Source organism: Rhinichthys klamathensis, unplaced genomic scaffold, assembly GCF_029890125.1.
Source record: "Rhinichthys klamathensis goyatoka isolate OS25496 unplaced genomic scaffold, OSU_Roscu_1.1 h1tg000035l_1, whole genome shotgun sequence".
Lineage (NCBI taxonomy): Eukaryota > Metazoa > Chordata > Actinopteri > Cypriniformes > Leuciscidae > Rhinichthys > Rhinichthys klamathensis.
This window is the reverse complement of record NW_026606583.1, coordinates 3,101,308-3,119,703: the sequence shown is the minus strand read 5'-3', so window position 1 is coordinate 3,119,703 and position 18,396 is coordinate 3,101,308. Positions and strand designations below refer to the sequence as shown.

At 38.2% G+C, this 18,396-nt stretch overlaps 1 protein-coding gene across 35 annotated transcripts in view; it reads right to left on the bottom strand.

Moving 5' to 3' along the window:
- Window positions 1-18,396, bottom strand: part of ank3b (ankyrin 3b) — a 187,860-nt gene that overhangs the window by 101,930 nt on the left and 67,534 nt on the right. For 19 of the 35 annotated variants that reach the window (XM_056245876.1, XM_056245877.1, XM_056245890.1 and 16 more), the window contains exon 1: window positions 12,078-12,569. The exons of 3 other annotated variants lie outside the window; for them this stretch is intronic. In XM_056245876.1, coding sequence (XP_056101851.1) covers window positions 12,078-12,194 — 117 coding nt within the window. In that variant the 5' untranslated portion in view covers window positions 12,195-12,569. Of the gene's footprint in view, window positions 1-12,077; window positions 12,571-18,396 lie in introns of those variants that run through there. 13 more of the 35 variants (XM_056245906.1, XM_056245908.1, XM_056245907.1 and 10 more) reach the window with 5 other exon arrangements.

Genomic DNA, 18,396 nt, shown 5'->3' with positions numbered 1-18,396 from the left:
AGAGAGAGAGAGAGAGAGAGAGAGAGAGAGAGAGAGAGAGAGAGAGAGAGAGAGAGAGAGAGAGAGAGAGAGGAGGATATCTGCTCCTGTATTCAAAGTCAAAACATATTAAAAAAAATATATATATTATAAAATTTTAGCAGCACAACTGTTTTCAACATTGATAATAATAATGTTTCTTGAGCACATCAGCATTTTAGAATATTAGAATGACTATAACGGCTGCTGAAAATTCAGAAAATCCATGCTTCAAATTACATTTTGAAATATGTTAAATTAGACAACTTGTAAATAATCCACAATATTATTTGTTAACTGTATTTTTCATCAAATAAAAGCAGCTTTCTTATAAAAAAACCCAAACTTTTGAATCTACAGTATTTTACTTGCTACTAAATGCTTCAAACAAAACACTCACTTTCACTGTTTTCAAAAGATGTGATGTCACAAACCTGATAATTATCAGCAAAGCCATTCATCCTCAGACTCAGAAGTGTTCATGTCCTCAACCAAAGTCCCTTAAAAACACTATTTTGTGTTTCAGCGAAATGATAAAAAGCTTTGCACTCAGAGTTGCGTCCCAGTCCTGCAATATCAGACCTCGTAGAACAAACTGTAGGCATGACATCAGAGACTCTGTGACGCGTGTCATGATCCATGAGCAGATCACAAGATCATCGTCACCTTACTGTTGAACAGTGCCACTCTTAGCTCATTTAAAGCCCATTAGGACTGATTATCCTTACTAAAACATCCCTGTCCTGACTGCTTTCAGCACAGTATAAGCGAACAACGCCGTTTGAGGCACAAAAGCTCATTAACTCCAGCTCAAGAGACGGCAGGCGTCCCAACAGATCCGGCCCGGACTAAGAACAACAGTCAGCTCACATTAGCCAGCGGTCTGAACACTCTGTCCATCAGCGCCTGGCACAATATAGAAGTATTACATTATTCACAATGAGTGCATGAACTGCATATGGCTCTGAACATTCATGATGCCTCCTTTCACACACCTTAGGTCAACTTTATCAATGTTAGCCAGTCTTCAGTTGTCTATGCAAGGTAATGCTTAAAAATGCAAACAATACAATTGCTTGATTCTGATTGGTCAACTGTGGCATAATTGTGGTTGACGCTAAAATATGAGCAACTGATTTCCTGCATTACTGTGCTAGGATCTTAGTAAATGTTTAAGCTTATCTACAAGCAAGCCAATAATTATTTCCAACGGTAGCATTTGTCCTCTGCATTTAACCCATCCAAGTTAGTGCATACACATTAGGAGCAGTGAGAAGTGAAGACATACCGTGGACACACACACCCGGAGCAGTGGGCAGCCATTCGCTGGGGTTCCCGGGGAGCGATTGGGGGTTAGGTGCCTTGCTCAAGGGCACCTTAGTCGTGGGTATTGATGGTGGTTCATTCACTCCCCCACCTATATTTTTCTGCCGATATTGACAATAATGCTGCCTTCAAGTGCTATCAGAATTATCGCAAATACTGGTTTGTGGTTTCCTAGCTAAAAAATTTGGACATGAGCCAAGTCCAAATTTAAATGCGATGAGCTCATAATCACAACTTCAGAGGGGAGAAGTAGGACATTTTCTGATAGCACATGAAGGCAGAATAAGTCTAACTCTCCAACCATTAGACCACGACCATATATATAAGATATATAAATATACAGATTCTTATATATAAAAGCTGACTATTATGCTCACCAATTATGCATTTAAATGGTATTTGATCGAAAATGCAGTAAAAACAGCAATATTGTGAAATGTAATTTAATTATTAAAATGTAATAGTTTTATATTTGAACACAAATTTAAACTGTAATTTATTTCTGTGATGGCAAAGCTGAATTTTCAGCAGCCATTACTCCAGTCTTCAGAAATCATTCTAATATGCTGATTAGTTGCTCAAATCATATATTTTTTGTGGAAACCGTGATACTTTTTCTCGGTTTTCAATATCGGTTTTCTATTTGAATATATTTTAAAATGCCAAGTTATTTAAAATAAAGTATTCCTTTGATAGTAAAGCTGAAATTTCAGCATCATTACTCCAGTCTCCAGTGTCACATGATCCTCAGAAATAAGCAGACTTGGTTCTGATTATTAGAGCATAAGAGACTTTCAGTAACAATATATAGATAAATTAAACAATTTCCTAATCTCACCATGGGCTCTATCTGAGCCAGGACTGCCAATGACACCCCCCTCAACAATAGATAGACGCATGATGTTGCTGAAACCAATCCAAACTCTCTTGGGAACCCATGATGAAGCTTCAGAAGCTTCCAATTTTCATTAATATAATCATAATATATAATGCACTCATGCTAAATATTCAAACTGTTGTGGTTCAATAGTGCATATAATTAACAACTGCAGACTCACCAATTCAACAGTTTTTGTCTCATTGATCCAAAACCAAGCTCTGAACTTATTAGATTTATTTTCTACATTCTATAGAATAAAACAAAGACAACCAAGCCCAATATTCAACTGAAATGTTGAAATTTCAGATACTGTAACAGAGCTTGTGTCTGATAACCCCTCAGGACATCTGAGTGAAAAGTGTAATAAATTGTGCGTCAAAATCCAAGCTGTGTGTGTGTGGTGAAGAAATCGCCTGTGTTCTCACAGATGGACGTCTCACGGTTCAGCTGCCCCTTCAGCACCCAATCACAACCTCTATTTTTCACACGCCACCGGTCAGACACACACACACACACACACACACACACACACACACACACACACACACACACACACACACACACACACACACACACACACACACACACACACACACACACACACACACTCGTGTCCGGCCTGCAATTCATCAGGCTATATCCATTTCAACATTTCTGTTCCAATGAAAGAGAAAAACGAATGTTCAGTGCAGATAAAAGATTTAAAAATCACTGCAGAAAGGCCCATCTTGCATTGATTTGTAGTTAAGGACAAAAACAGCAGATGCACAGTAACAGTATGAAAAATACAGGGCTTTCTTTTAATCAGAACACGGTGATGCCCAAAGCAGTGCTTTAACAGGAGAATCTGGACACTTCTCAGGCCATCCAGAGTCAGGTAGAGATATTTCTGCACTCTCTGTTCAGTGAGAGTGGAACTTTCACCCGTTACACACACACACACACACACACACACACTGACTGGCACCGGATATTAATTAGACCAACAGCTCTTGGTCTTATGTCAATCTGAGCTCCCCCACACCAGGAGTGATGACATCACTGTCTTAGCATGAGGAGGAAACCCCTGCTGAAATGAGTAGATTCAAACAGTAGGAAAGGATGCTGATCCAAGATTTAGTATTATTATTTTAAAAATGTTTATTTTACAAGGTTAGTCCCTCAAAAGTAAGGGCGTTTTCATATATATATATATATATATATATATATAGTTTTTTTTTTTTTTTTTTTTTTTTTTACAATTGTTGCATTTTCTTCTTGGTTCGGTTCGCTTTCACAAGGCAACCTTTCAAAGCGTACCAAAATGTGTGTATGCAAGTCACGTGCCACTCCAACTGTCCTTATTGGTCAGAGTTTCCTCTGCGTCATCCGTCAGATGATTGGACAGGTTCGCTCCATGAGCTTATTGTGGCTTTATTTGTAACTGTCGAGACAACGCAAACACTATACGAATGTAGCTGTCGTTCCCAGCTGTTAAATTATATACTACATTCGTATTATACTGCAGCAAATTCAAATGCACTCTCTGTTAACAGTGTCAAGGCACAGGCAAACACTATACGAATGTTATAATACTAGAGCAGGAATTGAGGCTTTATCGTGACAGCATTCTCACACGGAGAAGAACAATTACACAAACATTTTAAGATGAAGAGGTGCTCTTTTAATTTTCAACTGTGATAACGTCCGATGTTTAAAAAAAGAAAAAATTATTAAAGCTGCAGTAGGAGTTTTGAGAAAACGTTGACTTAGCCTGAAAATTTGAACAAGCACAACTTACAGGTCCCACCCCCTTGCTCTCTGCTGCGCTACAGCCCTCCCTCCACAGCTCGTCCTCCACAGCGGAGCCTGTCGTGAACGCGCAGGCTAGTAAACAGGGCCACCGATAACGGCGGATAAAAAGTTATATGGCACATTCACTAATAGCGACTAAACGTCAATAATATTCTTTACATTGACTATGGCCTGCCCATACTTTGACTACAAACTTGGTCCTCAAATCATTATGTATTTTGCAATAGCCTACATGTAACTTTATAACGTTGCACTCTTTCTATAAGTTATAAATAGCTAGTAAGATAACGTTAATATAACGGTAACTAACGTTACAGTATGTAAGTAATTATTCTAGCGATATATAATGCTAGATAAGGTGTGCTAGTACATTATTTCAGCAACATGACAAGCCAGTGAATTAGCAGGTTTCAATTGTTGCTTAGCAGAGAGCGTGACATTTTATCTACATGTTATGCGGCTAGAGTTTTGACACCGAGTCAATGGGCTCTGTGTAATTCTTTCTTTTTCTCTTGTTTATCGTCATCAGTCTTTTTCCTTTTACCTCTTTGTTTTATGAGCAGGTGTCACTCGAGAATTGGCAGTTTAGGTTGTTTCTCCGTCATAAGCACAGCTGCAGCACGCCGGCAATCTTGAGTTTGAACGACGGCTCGACACTGATTGACACTGCTAAGACATTCCTCCTGGCTCTGATTGGTTGTTTCTGACCGGGAGCGTGTATTTCTTGCAAATGGCAATAGGACCACTGGGAGGAGCCAGAGGAGCTTGATTTTTACACAGATTATCTGTCTCATATTCTACTGTCAGGGCATAATGACAGTTTTAGCAAATACATTTTTTCAAAAGTTACCTACAGCAGCTTTAAGGGAACCTTCCCTTTTATCATTTTGCAAACATTATGGGATCATTACTTTTGAATGTTCTCTGAACATTCTGAAACAAGCAACATTTTAAAAATGTTAGATGAACGTCCAACTAAAACATTTCAGGAAAAATGTCCCGTTTACAATTTATAAGTGATGTTTTTGTGCTAATATTTTGAGAACATTTTTAAAGACCAGATGACTAAAGACCAGATGACTTTGAACAAACATGCTATTAATGTTAAAGTAAAATGTTTCATCATAAATTTAAGAGAACCTGTTAGATGGGAAACCAATTAGTGCTTTGTAGCTACTGGTCTGATACTGGTGTAACTGGTGGATCAGTATAGTCTTAGCCAGAAGTCTTGCTGGTTAAGCTAGTAAGAAGCTTGGTGGAGACAAGAACATCCTATGCTGGAGATCAGCATCCAAATCATAACATATGCAGTGAACGTCCAGAAATACATTCCAAAGAACCACAACAACAGAAAAAAATAGACATTCTGCTTTGGAATATGAAAAAAAAGTGTTAGATCTGAAAGTGTTACATTTGATCATGAGACAAAAAACCGAATTATGTTTGATGTCATTAATGTCCATATTTAATTTTTTATGAGATTTATTCAGTGAGTAACGACTTACATTTCAGTCTGGGCATACATAAAGCTTTAAGAATATATTGAATATGCAGTAGTATGGAGCGCGTTCACAATATTAGTATGTGTCAAGCATAAATGTGAGGATACAGATATTGCTCATAACAGTCAATGATGTGTATAGTATGACACAGGGAAGTGATGAAGTCTTTGCTCAGGAGGTCATGCAGTCCACAGTCAGGAGAAAGTGTTTCCCAACTCACTCTGTCAGCTGATGAACAGCAAGCAGAACAGAAGAGAAAATAAGGCCAATCTCTCTCCCTGATGTTTGCAGAGCTCAGCAGAAAGTGGGCGGCTCTCCGGAGCTCTGGAGAAACATGCCTTCATTCTCTCAGTAAAAGCAGACTGATCTGCACTAATGGATAAAGGCAATGTGTCTAATGGCTTTCTGATCTCAGTAATACCTGATCAACATCTCAAATCAACCAGTAAATGTGCATTTTTGCTTTCATTTCCTAGACAAGGACTCATTAAACACTGTTGTCCGTGTCCGTGTGTGTGTGTGTGTGTGTGTGTGTGTGTGTGTGTGTGTGTGTGTGTGTGTGTGTGTGTGTGTGTGTGTGTGTGTGTGTGTCAGCACTGGGAAATGAATTGTGATTCTTTGATTTTCCTGTGTTCTATTTTACGCTGTATCAGCTTTCTGTCCTCTGTGATTTAAATGTGAACCTGGGAGAGCCTTCTCTCTCTCTCTCTCTCTCTCTCTCTCTCTCTCTCTCTCTCTCTCTCTCTCTCTCTCTCTCTCTCTCTCTCTCTCTCTCTCTCTCTCTCTCTCTCTCTCTCTCTCTCTCTCTCTCTCTCTCTCTCTCTCTCTCTCCAATTCCATTTCAGGCTTAACAGTACTTCCTTCAGCTCTCTGTCTCGTTGAAACACAGTTTCTCTCTCCCCTTGCCCTTCTCTATTTCTCTCGTTTAAATCAAGGGGTCAAGGTTTGGCTGGTTAGCATACTCCCCTGCTGGTGGATACTGTAACTACAACATTGCTGAAGTAAAAAAAAAAGCAATATATTTATTTAGCTCTTTCTTTGCAAGCAATTTATAAATTGGAATTAATTATATTATGGTAGATGTTTCACTATAACTGTTTTTTGTTTGGCTTGTAAAAACACATTTCATGTTACAGGTCAGGATTGTAATTTGTCACTATAAAGGGCTTGGGACCTTCTTCATTGTGAATATGCTAAATGATTTATTACAACATGTTTTCTTGAATCTGCTGCAATCTAATGTAACCGTCAAAATGTTTTAAAAGGCTGACTAAAAGATGAATGTGTCTTTCTGCATACGGACTAACGTTCAAAGCACATAAAACAATATCAGGATGCACATTATGACAAAAGGACTATTCTGTCAGGTTATGACTAGAATAGTCTGATCTCAAGTGAACCAGGGAGTGTTAGATGGCATAATATCTAACTGTCATTCTATAGCATGCATATGAGGACAAAAACACCATTTTTTTGTATGGAAAAGAGCAGCTTGAACACTCTTCAAAGTATCTCCTTTAAAATTTAGAGTAAACTATTCAATGACCTTTTCAACACCAATTACAGATTGAATTAAGGGATGAAAGAGAAAAAATTAAAAATAATCAGTATCCCGTGACACTGTATCCCATCAGCTCCAGGGGGAAAGAGGAGAGGGGGACGGAGGCCCCGAGGGAGCCCGATGCTCTTTCCTCAAACAATGCAAGAAAAAGTGGGCGGAGACTGTGAAAAATGAGGTTGGTTCTTAATAAGTGACGGGGGATTAATGAAGCAGCTTGGCTTGTGTGCTCTAAAAAGGTGGGGGTGATGATGCTGCTGGTGGCAGCATGTGTTCATGTGTGTATATCTGGGGTCTGAACCCCATCCCCCTTTAAAACATGTGCATTTAGTAATGCATGGCAGGAAGCGATATTGCACTCAAAGCACCCACATTAAAAAGATAAAGAGGTAAAGACAGGGGGGTGGAAGAGAACGAGAGGCTGTGGGGTGAAACACTCCAACTAAAATTAATTAACAGCTAGGGGTTAATGTTTCTGTGCTGGTGGCACAATTTACTGATTCAAATGAGCCCTCACTCAATCTGTAAATTGAAGCAATCCATTATAAGGCTTAACAAAGTAGGCCTACATGTTACATTAGTACAATTTTGATTTGCTCCTCAGGTTAAAAAATAAAAAAAATAATTGTGTTTACAGTAAAGAACCTGCAGTGGACGTTTATAGGGCAAGATATTGTTTTTTCTGAAAGTAATGAAGATTTCCTATTGTGAATTGTGAGCACACTGAGCATTCAGTGTGGAAATGACATTAAATATATATATATATATATGTATATATATACATACTGTATATATTGCTAACATTTAATTAAATAATATTGAATTGTTTTTACATAATTGTACAAAATTACAGCTTGGTTGGAAATTTTTGGAAAATTAAAATATTCTAAAATAAAATATTCTATTTTGTGATATTTAGCTTTTTCCTAGTTCTCTTCAAACGTCACATATCACATTTCACCGCGAGCACGGTACAAAACAAGTACACATATTTTTCAAAATCACTGAAATTATTGATTATTATGATGGAAATGTTTTACTCTTGTTTTGATTATTATTATTTTTGTCGTTGTCAATAATAAAAAAAATATAATGCATTTTTAATACTGAAGATCATATTTGCAATTGTCCATATAATAAAAGGATGAAATTTGTTCAATCACTAGGAAATAATAAATTTTAAAAAACACCCATACACAACATTCAATATTTTTTATAAACTGAGAGGAGTTCAAATTATTTTCTATGGCAATCAACAGTATATCACAACTTGTATTGAACCCGGAACATGATAAATCACTGTTCGGCTCAATGAAAGGCTAAGACAGCGTTTGTAAAATATATGTATGAATTATTATTACATTTACATAATTTACTCTGCACCTGCCAACCAGCGCACAGGACATAATGAGCTAAACTCATGTTGTTCACATACAATACAATCTGTCTACTTGCCTGAAGGGAGAAGTGTCTGAAAACAAGTTGTTTCTTTAAGGTGGGTTTCAAATGCACAATAAAGAAAAGAATCAAATCAAACATGACCATCACTCAAGTGGGCAGTCATCCAAATGCCTAAGTGTTTGTTTTCATTTGCTCAGGCCGGGGACGAAAGCAAAGCGCTGCCAACAGCCAGGAGCCAGCAGACTGGAGTATGGATTTTTTTGCCTTTTTGGTTCGCCTGCGTGCCTCGACTGTGCATTGAGCTTGACACCTGATACACCGCCAAAAGCGTACGCACAAAAACTCCACTCCATCTCCAGTGATGTCAGCATCCCAGGACAGGTACAAACCTGAAGTTCATGGGGGTCCACAAAATTATTAAGCTAAGCAGCAAAAACTGTTGATAATAATAAGAAATGTTTCTTGAGCAGAAAATCCACAAAAGGATCATGTGACACTAAATACTGAAAATGCAGGTTTACCATCACAGGTATAAATAACATTTTAAAATATACTTGAATTGAAAACAATCATTATTGTTGGCGCCAATAGCCTCGTGGGCAGCGCTCAGACATATAGCAGAGTTGCGCTTCGGGCATCCCGACTTCGAATCCCGGCTCGTGGACCTTTCCTGATCCCATCCCCCCTCCTCTCTCTCCAACATTGCTTCCTGCCAACTAGCTGTCCAGTCATAACAAAGGCAAAAAATGCCAGTTTTTCAATTGTAATAAATAATATTTCACAATATTACTGTTTTTACTGTATTTTTAATCAAACAAATGCAGCCTTGTTGAGCATAAGCGGCTTCTTCCAAAAACCTGAAAAATTACGGCACTGTATATAGACCAAAATATCATAGACTTGATAGCATGCAGAACAACTCCCTGGTAACCACTCAAATCATGGCAGTGTATTTTTTTTTAACAATCACATTTTCTTCAGAGAATGTAAAGATCTAGACCAGTGGTTCTCAAACACATCCTGGGGACCCACCTCCGTTTCACTTTTTGTATGTCTCCCTCATCAGACACACCCAAGTCTCGCAGTCTGTACTAATGAGCTGATACGTTGAATCAGGTGTGTTAGGTAAGGCGGGGAAACATGCAAAATGTGCAGTGGTGAGGGGTCCCCAGGACTGGTTTGAGAACCACTGATCTAGACTTTAGTGAAATCAAGACTTCGGCTACACTGATCAATGTGTGAGCTCTAGATGCAGATCCATAAACGCCCACTAGGCTAATAAACAAGGCCAGAACTAATGCTTTGGCTCTCAGTTCTCCTCTACGAGCCTCACACATCTTAACACAATCAATAACCCAGCAGAATCTCTCCTTGACCACAGCTATACTGGGAGCCCTCTCTCAGATTCTCAGGTATCGATACCCTGAGCGAACGTTTACCGTCAGCTCCCATTATACGAGCACAAAAGGGTTCATCCCAAATTGGAGTCGGAAAAACAGCCTTATACAAACCTGTGATGAAAGCTGAGTACAATAGCACATACAGTAAAAGTGCTGAGATGTTCTACATTCTACAAGTACGATTGTCCTATTAGACTGTACTTTTTTTCTGGTCAACGGGATGTGTTGTGTCAAGTTAAGTGGTCTAGATATATATCGTTTGTGCAAGGCGTAGGAACATAAATTGTTCGTCCAATCATTGAATTCAGTCCGATACAATGTCCAACCTGACTGTCAACGTATGTATTTTCATACCTCAGCACATCCTGACACGCAGACATCACACGTCATCAGAGCGATTCATGCCATGCAGAGTTAGACAGATGTCAGTCACTGAGCACCTTATGTTTTCAAAGCTAGCTCGCTATTGCTAGCCTCCCCGAAAATTGAGAAAATTAAATGAAACGGATTAAATTAAATTGAATTATTTAAATGTTCTGCAAGGACAGATTCCATGTCGGGCTAGTGAAGCATTTGGGCTTTTTAGCAATTAAATTAAATGAAATATTTCTTTGTTTTCCTAAATCTTAAAGGAAAAAAACAAACAGATTATTTGTAATCTCAGGCTTTTAAACCCTTCTGTCATCTTTGAAAACCACATCTAGTCTACTAGAACAAATCTTCAGGTACATACTGAGAATGTTTTTCTATAATTGTTATTCAGGTTACCAACATCTGCAACAGTTTGGAATGACACTGAATCGGCTCTTCTAAGTCAATGGCTTGCGTAAAGTTCTAGCATGTAGATTTTCAGCCACACGCACACATCAATAACAGAGGTCATTGAGAGTTAAGCTCTCAGTCCTTGAAAAGGGTGAAAGGAGGATTTCAATCACGACATGACGTCCCATGAGGGGCTTGTTAACACACTATATGCGTTTGCTCTAGTCTGGCAGGTTTCATACAGATTTAGCTCAAATTGACCTATACATGTATTATAGTGCTGATAATCTTTCGATATTAAAACCATAAATCATCTTTGTTATGATATTGCTGCTATTTGAGCCACTTTAAGGGGGATTGTATGATATCAATGTACATAGTCTGTTATGAGACCAAGACACGCGTGTAAATGCATGAATTCAATTGCAGTCGCACGCTTTCAAACTCTCAAATCAAGCAAGAATGTAACAGAAATGTCTCCATAATTCATAAACAAAAAAGGATATCCAGGCGTTTCTGATCATTCTTTGGTTTTCATGATTCATTCTTTGGTTCGTTCTAAGGAAACAGCAGCCCAAACAGAAGCAGATGCATATGCTGATAGATAGCAGAGATGCCGAACGCTGAACTGTGACTAATGGGATGGGTTGATGTAGGTTTGTAATGGGATTGAAGCTGGCTGGGACGGGGGTGGGTGGGTGTGGGGGGGTAATCTTTCATAAAGCCCGTGGGAGAGGGTTCGTGAGCCCCCGGGGGTCTGGATGCATAGCCTGCGATAAAAATGACACCAGTCACGCATCAGCGTGGAGAACAAATCCCACCATGGATCAAAGACAAAAACACACTCACCCACACGCGTCTAAAAAAAAAAAAAAAAAGACAACCGCCACTTTATTCTACGAAAACCTCTTATCTTGTGGCATTACAAAAAAACATGGATTAGAACGCCAGAGAGGTGGCGTTTCAAACCTGTTAAAGTTAAATAAACAACTATGTGAATTTTATGGCTATACTTTATTACATACATCTAACCGAGGAAGAGAAATGTTAATAATATAGAGTCAAAAAAGGTAAAAATCAGCCCTCAAAAACTGCTGTGCGCATGTCCAAGTGTGTATTCTGCATTCTTGGTGTGCACCTTCTTTGTGAGGCACATGTTCGCCCTATAAATAAGCATTTCCTATCCACACAGGACATAGCAGCATCCCTGCAGTCTAACAGGCATCCACTTTAAAAACCAATGAGCCTTCTTAATTTCTTGTTTTCATTTCCAATTCTTGAACTGTGAGACCACAAAAAAAAAAAAAAAAACTGAAAGTGAGATCCCAGACCTTTAAGATGCTTCCAGACAGCCCGCCCAACCTGCATGCCAGCATCAAAACCTCAATCAAAAAGCCCAAAAAGGCACAACCCTCAGAGCCTTGACCTATTGGTACCTTTTTCTTTGGTTCCCGGATCCTTTTTCGGCTCTTTTTCTTCTTCTCTTTTTCTTCCTCTAGGGCTGTAAGATCCAAATCTGCTTTTTTCTTCAGCTGGGATGCTGCGTGTGCCATGATGCAAAGCTCAAGTAAGATATCCTTTGATTAAGTGAAGTGTCTCCCAGTCAATAAAGACTGGACGGTATCCTTCCAAAGCACAAAGACAATAAAAAAAAGATCTCTCAGACACTCTCTATGTGTTCCTGTGAGCAGCCACCGAAGAGCTGAGGATGGGAAATTGCATTTGTGTGAGAGGAGATGAGCATTTCTAGGAGACGGTGCTTTCCTCTTGGCGCTTTTTTCCCTGGGTCCTTCTGGCCCTACCTGAACCCATCCCCACCGTGCAGTCAGCCGGGACGGAGCGCAGCGGAGAGAGGGATGAGAGAAAGAGAATGGGTGGAGGGCAGCTGGGATGGAGAATCTTACGCGCGCGTATCCTTCGCCACCAGCTGGAAGTGTCTAAGTGAGGGGAGGGATGGGGGGGTTGATGCTGATGGTTTCTGTGTGCGGATTAACACGCCCTCACATGCATACGTACACACACAAACACACACACACACGCAAATAGGGGGACGTCTGTATTGAACCGTCATTGCCATCTTGAGCTTTCCTGTAGAGCATAACAAATTGCTTTATTCAGAAAAGACAACCTTGTCTAATGGGAAAATGTAACTTTTTTTACAAGGTGGCGATTTAGTATGAATTTGTATGATGTGAAATGTAGGAAAATGTACGATTTTTAGAAAAAGTAAGCATGAACATCCTCCCCTAACCCTAACTGGAGCGTGAGCACATTGTACGAAAATGTAAGGATGAGATCGTACGAGTTCATGTGAATTAGCCAACAATTCGCTAAATTGTAAAATAGTTTGAGATTGTGTCTGAAATTATAATTCCCCAGTAAAAATATCCTGACAACAAGATCAGTTTACTTGAGATGCAAACTGTGTACGATTAAGGCTTTTTTTTTCACAAATATATCTTGAATTAGGTTTTTGTTTTTTTTGCCAGCCATCGCCAGCATTTTTGATAATTTTTCACCAAATTTTCATTAGAACACAAAATGAGATGTTTTGGAGAATGTTCATGCTGCTCTTTTCCATACAATTACAATGCATGTGAAGCATTCAAGCAGCAAAATGGACGCCAAAACACCATTAAAGTGGTCCATATAACTAGTTTGCTATATTACAAGTTTTTTTATGATGAACTTTTCAATAATGACTTAAATTCTGTGTCTTAAGACGAAAAGAAACACACAGGTTTGGAAGGACATGAGGGGGAGTAAATGAATGAATTTTCATTTTTTGGTGAACATTCCCTTTAAGTTGAATGCACTAATCTGAATCAATATGATACGTTTCCAGTCCCACAATGAACGTGGAAATTATATGAAACATAGTCACATAGCCACAACCAGTCAGAACATATTTGATATTTAATATACAGCTATGGAGCTGGATTTTGAACCAATGACATTTCATGGTGGGCGTGGCTAACTTAAGCAACACTGCACGTTATAACTGAATGAAAGTTTTATAGCATATTTTGTCTAACTACACTGGTAGATAACAATTAAATACTGCAATAATACAGCAAAATTAGCTGATATTGATACATTGAATGCTAATTTATCATACACACACCAAATATTTTGCTTAAACTACTCAAAAAAGTCTCATTACAAACCTATTTTTTTCAGTGGCCGACATTTTTAGCAGTTGTCGATTTATTGCATCACAACCAGCGTGTAAAACATCAATACATCTTTTAAAATGTATGCTTAAAACAAGAAGAAAAGCCAACTGGGTAAGAAAAATAAACTCATAATATATAGTCTGTAAAGAAGACTTAATTTGCTTCTCAGGAAAATCTAGGCTATCTTGTTTTATGTATGTTTAGATATTTTCACTGGGTAAAAGACAAAACTCAAAGCAAAATACAACCCTGAAAGCTCAGAGAACAGATTTACCCTCACAACAGAGATGAAACGGAAACACATTCTACAACGAGACTCAGTGTTGCTTTCCACCTCATTTTAAGGCAAAGAAAACAATCTGAATCGAGATTGAAGCCTTACGGCTGTTGATAGTGCTATTTTATAAATGCGAGCAGCATGTGTTATGTATTCACACTGTTCACATGTTCCCGCTCTGTTCTGTGCACCACCTGAGCCCGTGATGGGGACTGCAGTCACTGAATATTAATGAAGTGTCAAGGGGTGGGAGACATTCTTCTGATTGGATGAATGAGAGAGAGCTGTGCAGCCACTGGCTGAGGAGAACAGCGGAAGCGAGCGGAAACATAGCAGCCAACGCCAAGCGAAAGCACATTAACTGTGTATCTCAGCCAGACGAGCATTTAAGAGCATAATTCCAATGTGTTGCTGGGCAAATGTCATCTCCGTCGCAATTTCCTCCAACTGTTTCTTAAAAAGAGGGATTTAGAGCAGGTCGTATGTGAACAGATAAACTAGAGAGATTAAATGTAGCTTGCATGTAAATGTGTTTTAAATAATTCAATCCCTGATTACATATTCAGCACATTAACAAGTTTCAACAGAAAGACTCCTTGTTAGCCTTTTAATATGATATATAAGAGAGAAGAATATCTGTGAGGGAAAGATTTCACTGCTTAATTCTGTCTTTATTATTATGTCTTTATTAACGTCTGGTCCACTTGGCTTATTTTAGCCCAAAAAGTCAACTTTTCTAGATTTTTTCACATACAATGCCATTTTCACAATTAAATGAAAGTCTTGCCCTCGCAGGAGCTCTTTAAGTCTAATTAAAAAATAAATTTGTGGAAATGCAAATGAGGTTTGAGAGTAGTGCAGGGCAAGATTTCTCCAAGTTTTATCCAAAACAGATGAATATGAATCTGGCAACATTTTATTTGGTTGTAGTGTGTAGGCAGTTCGGAAATGTCTAGCGCTAAAAGGCTTAAAAAATAGCATACCCCCTACACTAAACCATACCTAATTCTAACCGATACTGATACCGCAATACGAGATAAAAACGCATTTGCTGAAGCAATCATGCCATTTTAGCTTGCTTCTACATGCTTTTAAGCTCTTTTATCGCCACTCGTGTTTTTAGCGCTCCACAATGCAAATTTAATTTTAATTTTAACTAATGTTAAAAAAGCCATCCATATTACCTTACAAATCAAGCACTAGAGTAAACGTTCTGAGGTCATTTGCAAAGAACTGTGAAAAAAAAAAAAAAAACGTTTCCATCATAAATGAACATTTCTGTCTTTCCGTGTTTTCACTTTCATACGATAGGGGGCGCTATGACACATCTTCTGAAAGAGTACAGAATCTCCTGTTCAAAACACAGGTGAAAAAGAGGCAGAAACAAGTGATATCATGTAAAGCAGATGCATATGTAAAATATAATGTGATCGTCAACATTAAACAGCAAATAATAAATCAAAACTGTCCAATGTTACTGAATGAAATGTCAACGCAAGATGAGTTAAAGGACTGTGAAGCTTTGGGGATGTTGATGGACTCGATCTACTCCATCTATGTTTTGATCATCATTCTGAATCTGATCTGCATAGTCTTTGACAAAAACAGGATTTTCTCAGCTTTTTGCTCAAAATGTTGCTTTTTTATTAAACTTACCCATTTGCAAGTGTTGATAAAAAAGGAATGCATGAAGCTTGAATAAAACGTTTTTGTTTGTTTGTTTAAATGCAGTTCATTCTTTCGATATATTGCATATTCAGATACAACAAAATATTCTGGGGGCCATGAAACTTTTGTGAAAATTATTAAAAACAGCTGGCAACTTTTCTTTTCTTTTTTTGCGAAACGCTGGCGGGGAAAGAGTTAATATCTTCCCCGTAATCCTAATTTGTGTGAAAAGGAATAAAAGTTGTTGGTGTTGCCACTAGTGGAAACTACAGTGAATTGTATAAATAGGTACGTTCTTGGAGTTTTGCAGAACTGTAGCTAGAGGCACGTTTTTCCAATAAGCCTCGGCTGAATTATTAGATATACAGTAGAAAGTCTTTTAGAGTCTACCTGAAGAGATTCAATAATTCATGATGAAATATTGACCATTAGCTCCAGAAGACCAGAGTGCTGGAACATGTACTGTATGACTACACAGTTCACGAGTTACCACCCAACACCTGCTACTGTGAAAGAACACTGATCATCCGGATGTCAACACTCACACAACTCATACAATGACACAAACAGTCTACACACTGTAGCTGTGTTGCGTTTGTGAAGACAACTAGCATTTACAGTGCATCCGACATCATCTGAACAAAAATCTGGAACGATCCAGTGGACCGTGATATGCCTTCTTTAAATTTTAAACAACAACTAAAAAAAGTGAATTACATATTCACTCCAGAAACACAAAAATTATACACATAGCAATCTGAAGTAAATATTGCTACGGTAAGACATTTACAGATGAACACCTAAAGACTGCAGAAGCATCAATCCAGCCAGCTGATATCTCTGCAAATTCTACTGAAGCTGCATTAAAAGTAGGTCAGACTGAGCAAGACTCTGAATAGGAAATGTCCAGGGTATTTCTGCACAACACCGCGCAGGTCTGCAGAAAGACAAGACCAGCATTCAGTGTCGCTCCTCAGTACATCATCTTTATAAAACCCTCAGACAATGATATTTGTATGATATCTTTGATTAAATCAGATAGTGGCCTGCTGCTATTAAAGCTTCTTTGGAAATAAATCAACCCGTCCCAGGACCAAACAAGATCTTCAAATATTCCTACTAAAAATCTATTTTAATAGTATGACAATGCATGCTGCGGTTACTAAAGCCAGGTCCCTATGAATGCAATGACATCATCATAACATGATTAACTCCGCCCATCTGTGAGTGATGTAATCAAGTGGTTTGATCATACTGTATTTTTCTGACCATTCTCACTGCTGTTACTAAAATAACCCATAAAGCAGTATTAGCACTACGCACTATATATTCCATAATCTTCCGTGTTTAAAAGTGAGAGCGATCCAGAGCAGAGACAAATACGTGCAATAACTCATCTGTGTCTCGGGCTCCCTCTACTGGACGACAAGAGAAGTACATGACGAATAATAAAAACAAAAGAAGTGCACACATCATTTCATTTAGAAAGGGTGTTTTGGTAGCAAATGTGCCAAACATGTAACTGAAACTGCTTATGTAACAATTATAACACAAAACAGCGTTGATGCATTTAGCAATAAATTCAGCAATAAATGTTGCCCTCAATTGAACATGTTTCAGTTGATATTATGTTGTACAATAATGTACTGTACAACATATTGTATGTACCGGTATATTCCATTGAATATGTGCATATGTTGTTTTCTCTTTACAAAAAATGTCTGCATCTATTACATTTTATTTGTTTTTCACTAAATGCATACTATAAGCAATACACATGAAACATCTCTGCTTCATCATGTTTAATTGATTGATAATTCTTTAAGGGAAGTTATTAATAAAATATAAAATAATAAATTGACTCATTAAAGGAGTTTTGTGACACAAAAACAGCGTTGGAACAACATGAGGATGACTTCTTCATTTGTCATCTTTATTTTTATTTTATTTTTTCAACTTAATTGGCAAATTAATGTCATCCACCTCCAGCAGTGTTTAGAATTTGTGAATTTCAACTAGAGACATTTGTTTTAAATTATGTTATAACAATTATGACACGTTCTACTCATTGCACCACCACGGTCTAACCACTAGGGGGAAGCAATGACCGGGGGAAAGCCAATAGGAGCGATTTTCTTTTCATACAAAAAGCAAGTGCTTGATAATACATTGAAAAAATAACTGAAAAATAGATAGATACAAACAAAAATCGATAAAAGGAGACACATACATTGTCCAGTCCAGCAGTATCAAGTGACGGGATCAATGTCTGTTTTCTTACAGACAGCAATTGAACAATAGAAATCAGGGCTTGATTAATGATCCTGTGGAGGATTCTGACAGCCATTAGATGTCTGGTGTTTCAAATCTAAACAGATTAAGTCAACATAAGTCAAATGAGCTGCTTTGACGACAGTCAGACACCTCAGTGAGGACGAGGAGCATCAATCAGCACAAGGCCCGCTTTCCAAACGAGTAGGCTAAGCACTTTTACACTGCCATACTTCATCAGCAAAAAGCATACTGTACGTTAAATTGCACGTTCACCAGGTTTCACTACACCCATACATCCTACAGTCAGGCTAATGCATTAAATTCTGCAGATCCCATATCTAAAATAAAAAAAAAATGCGT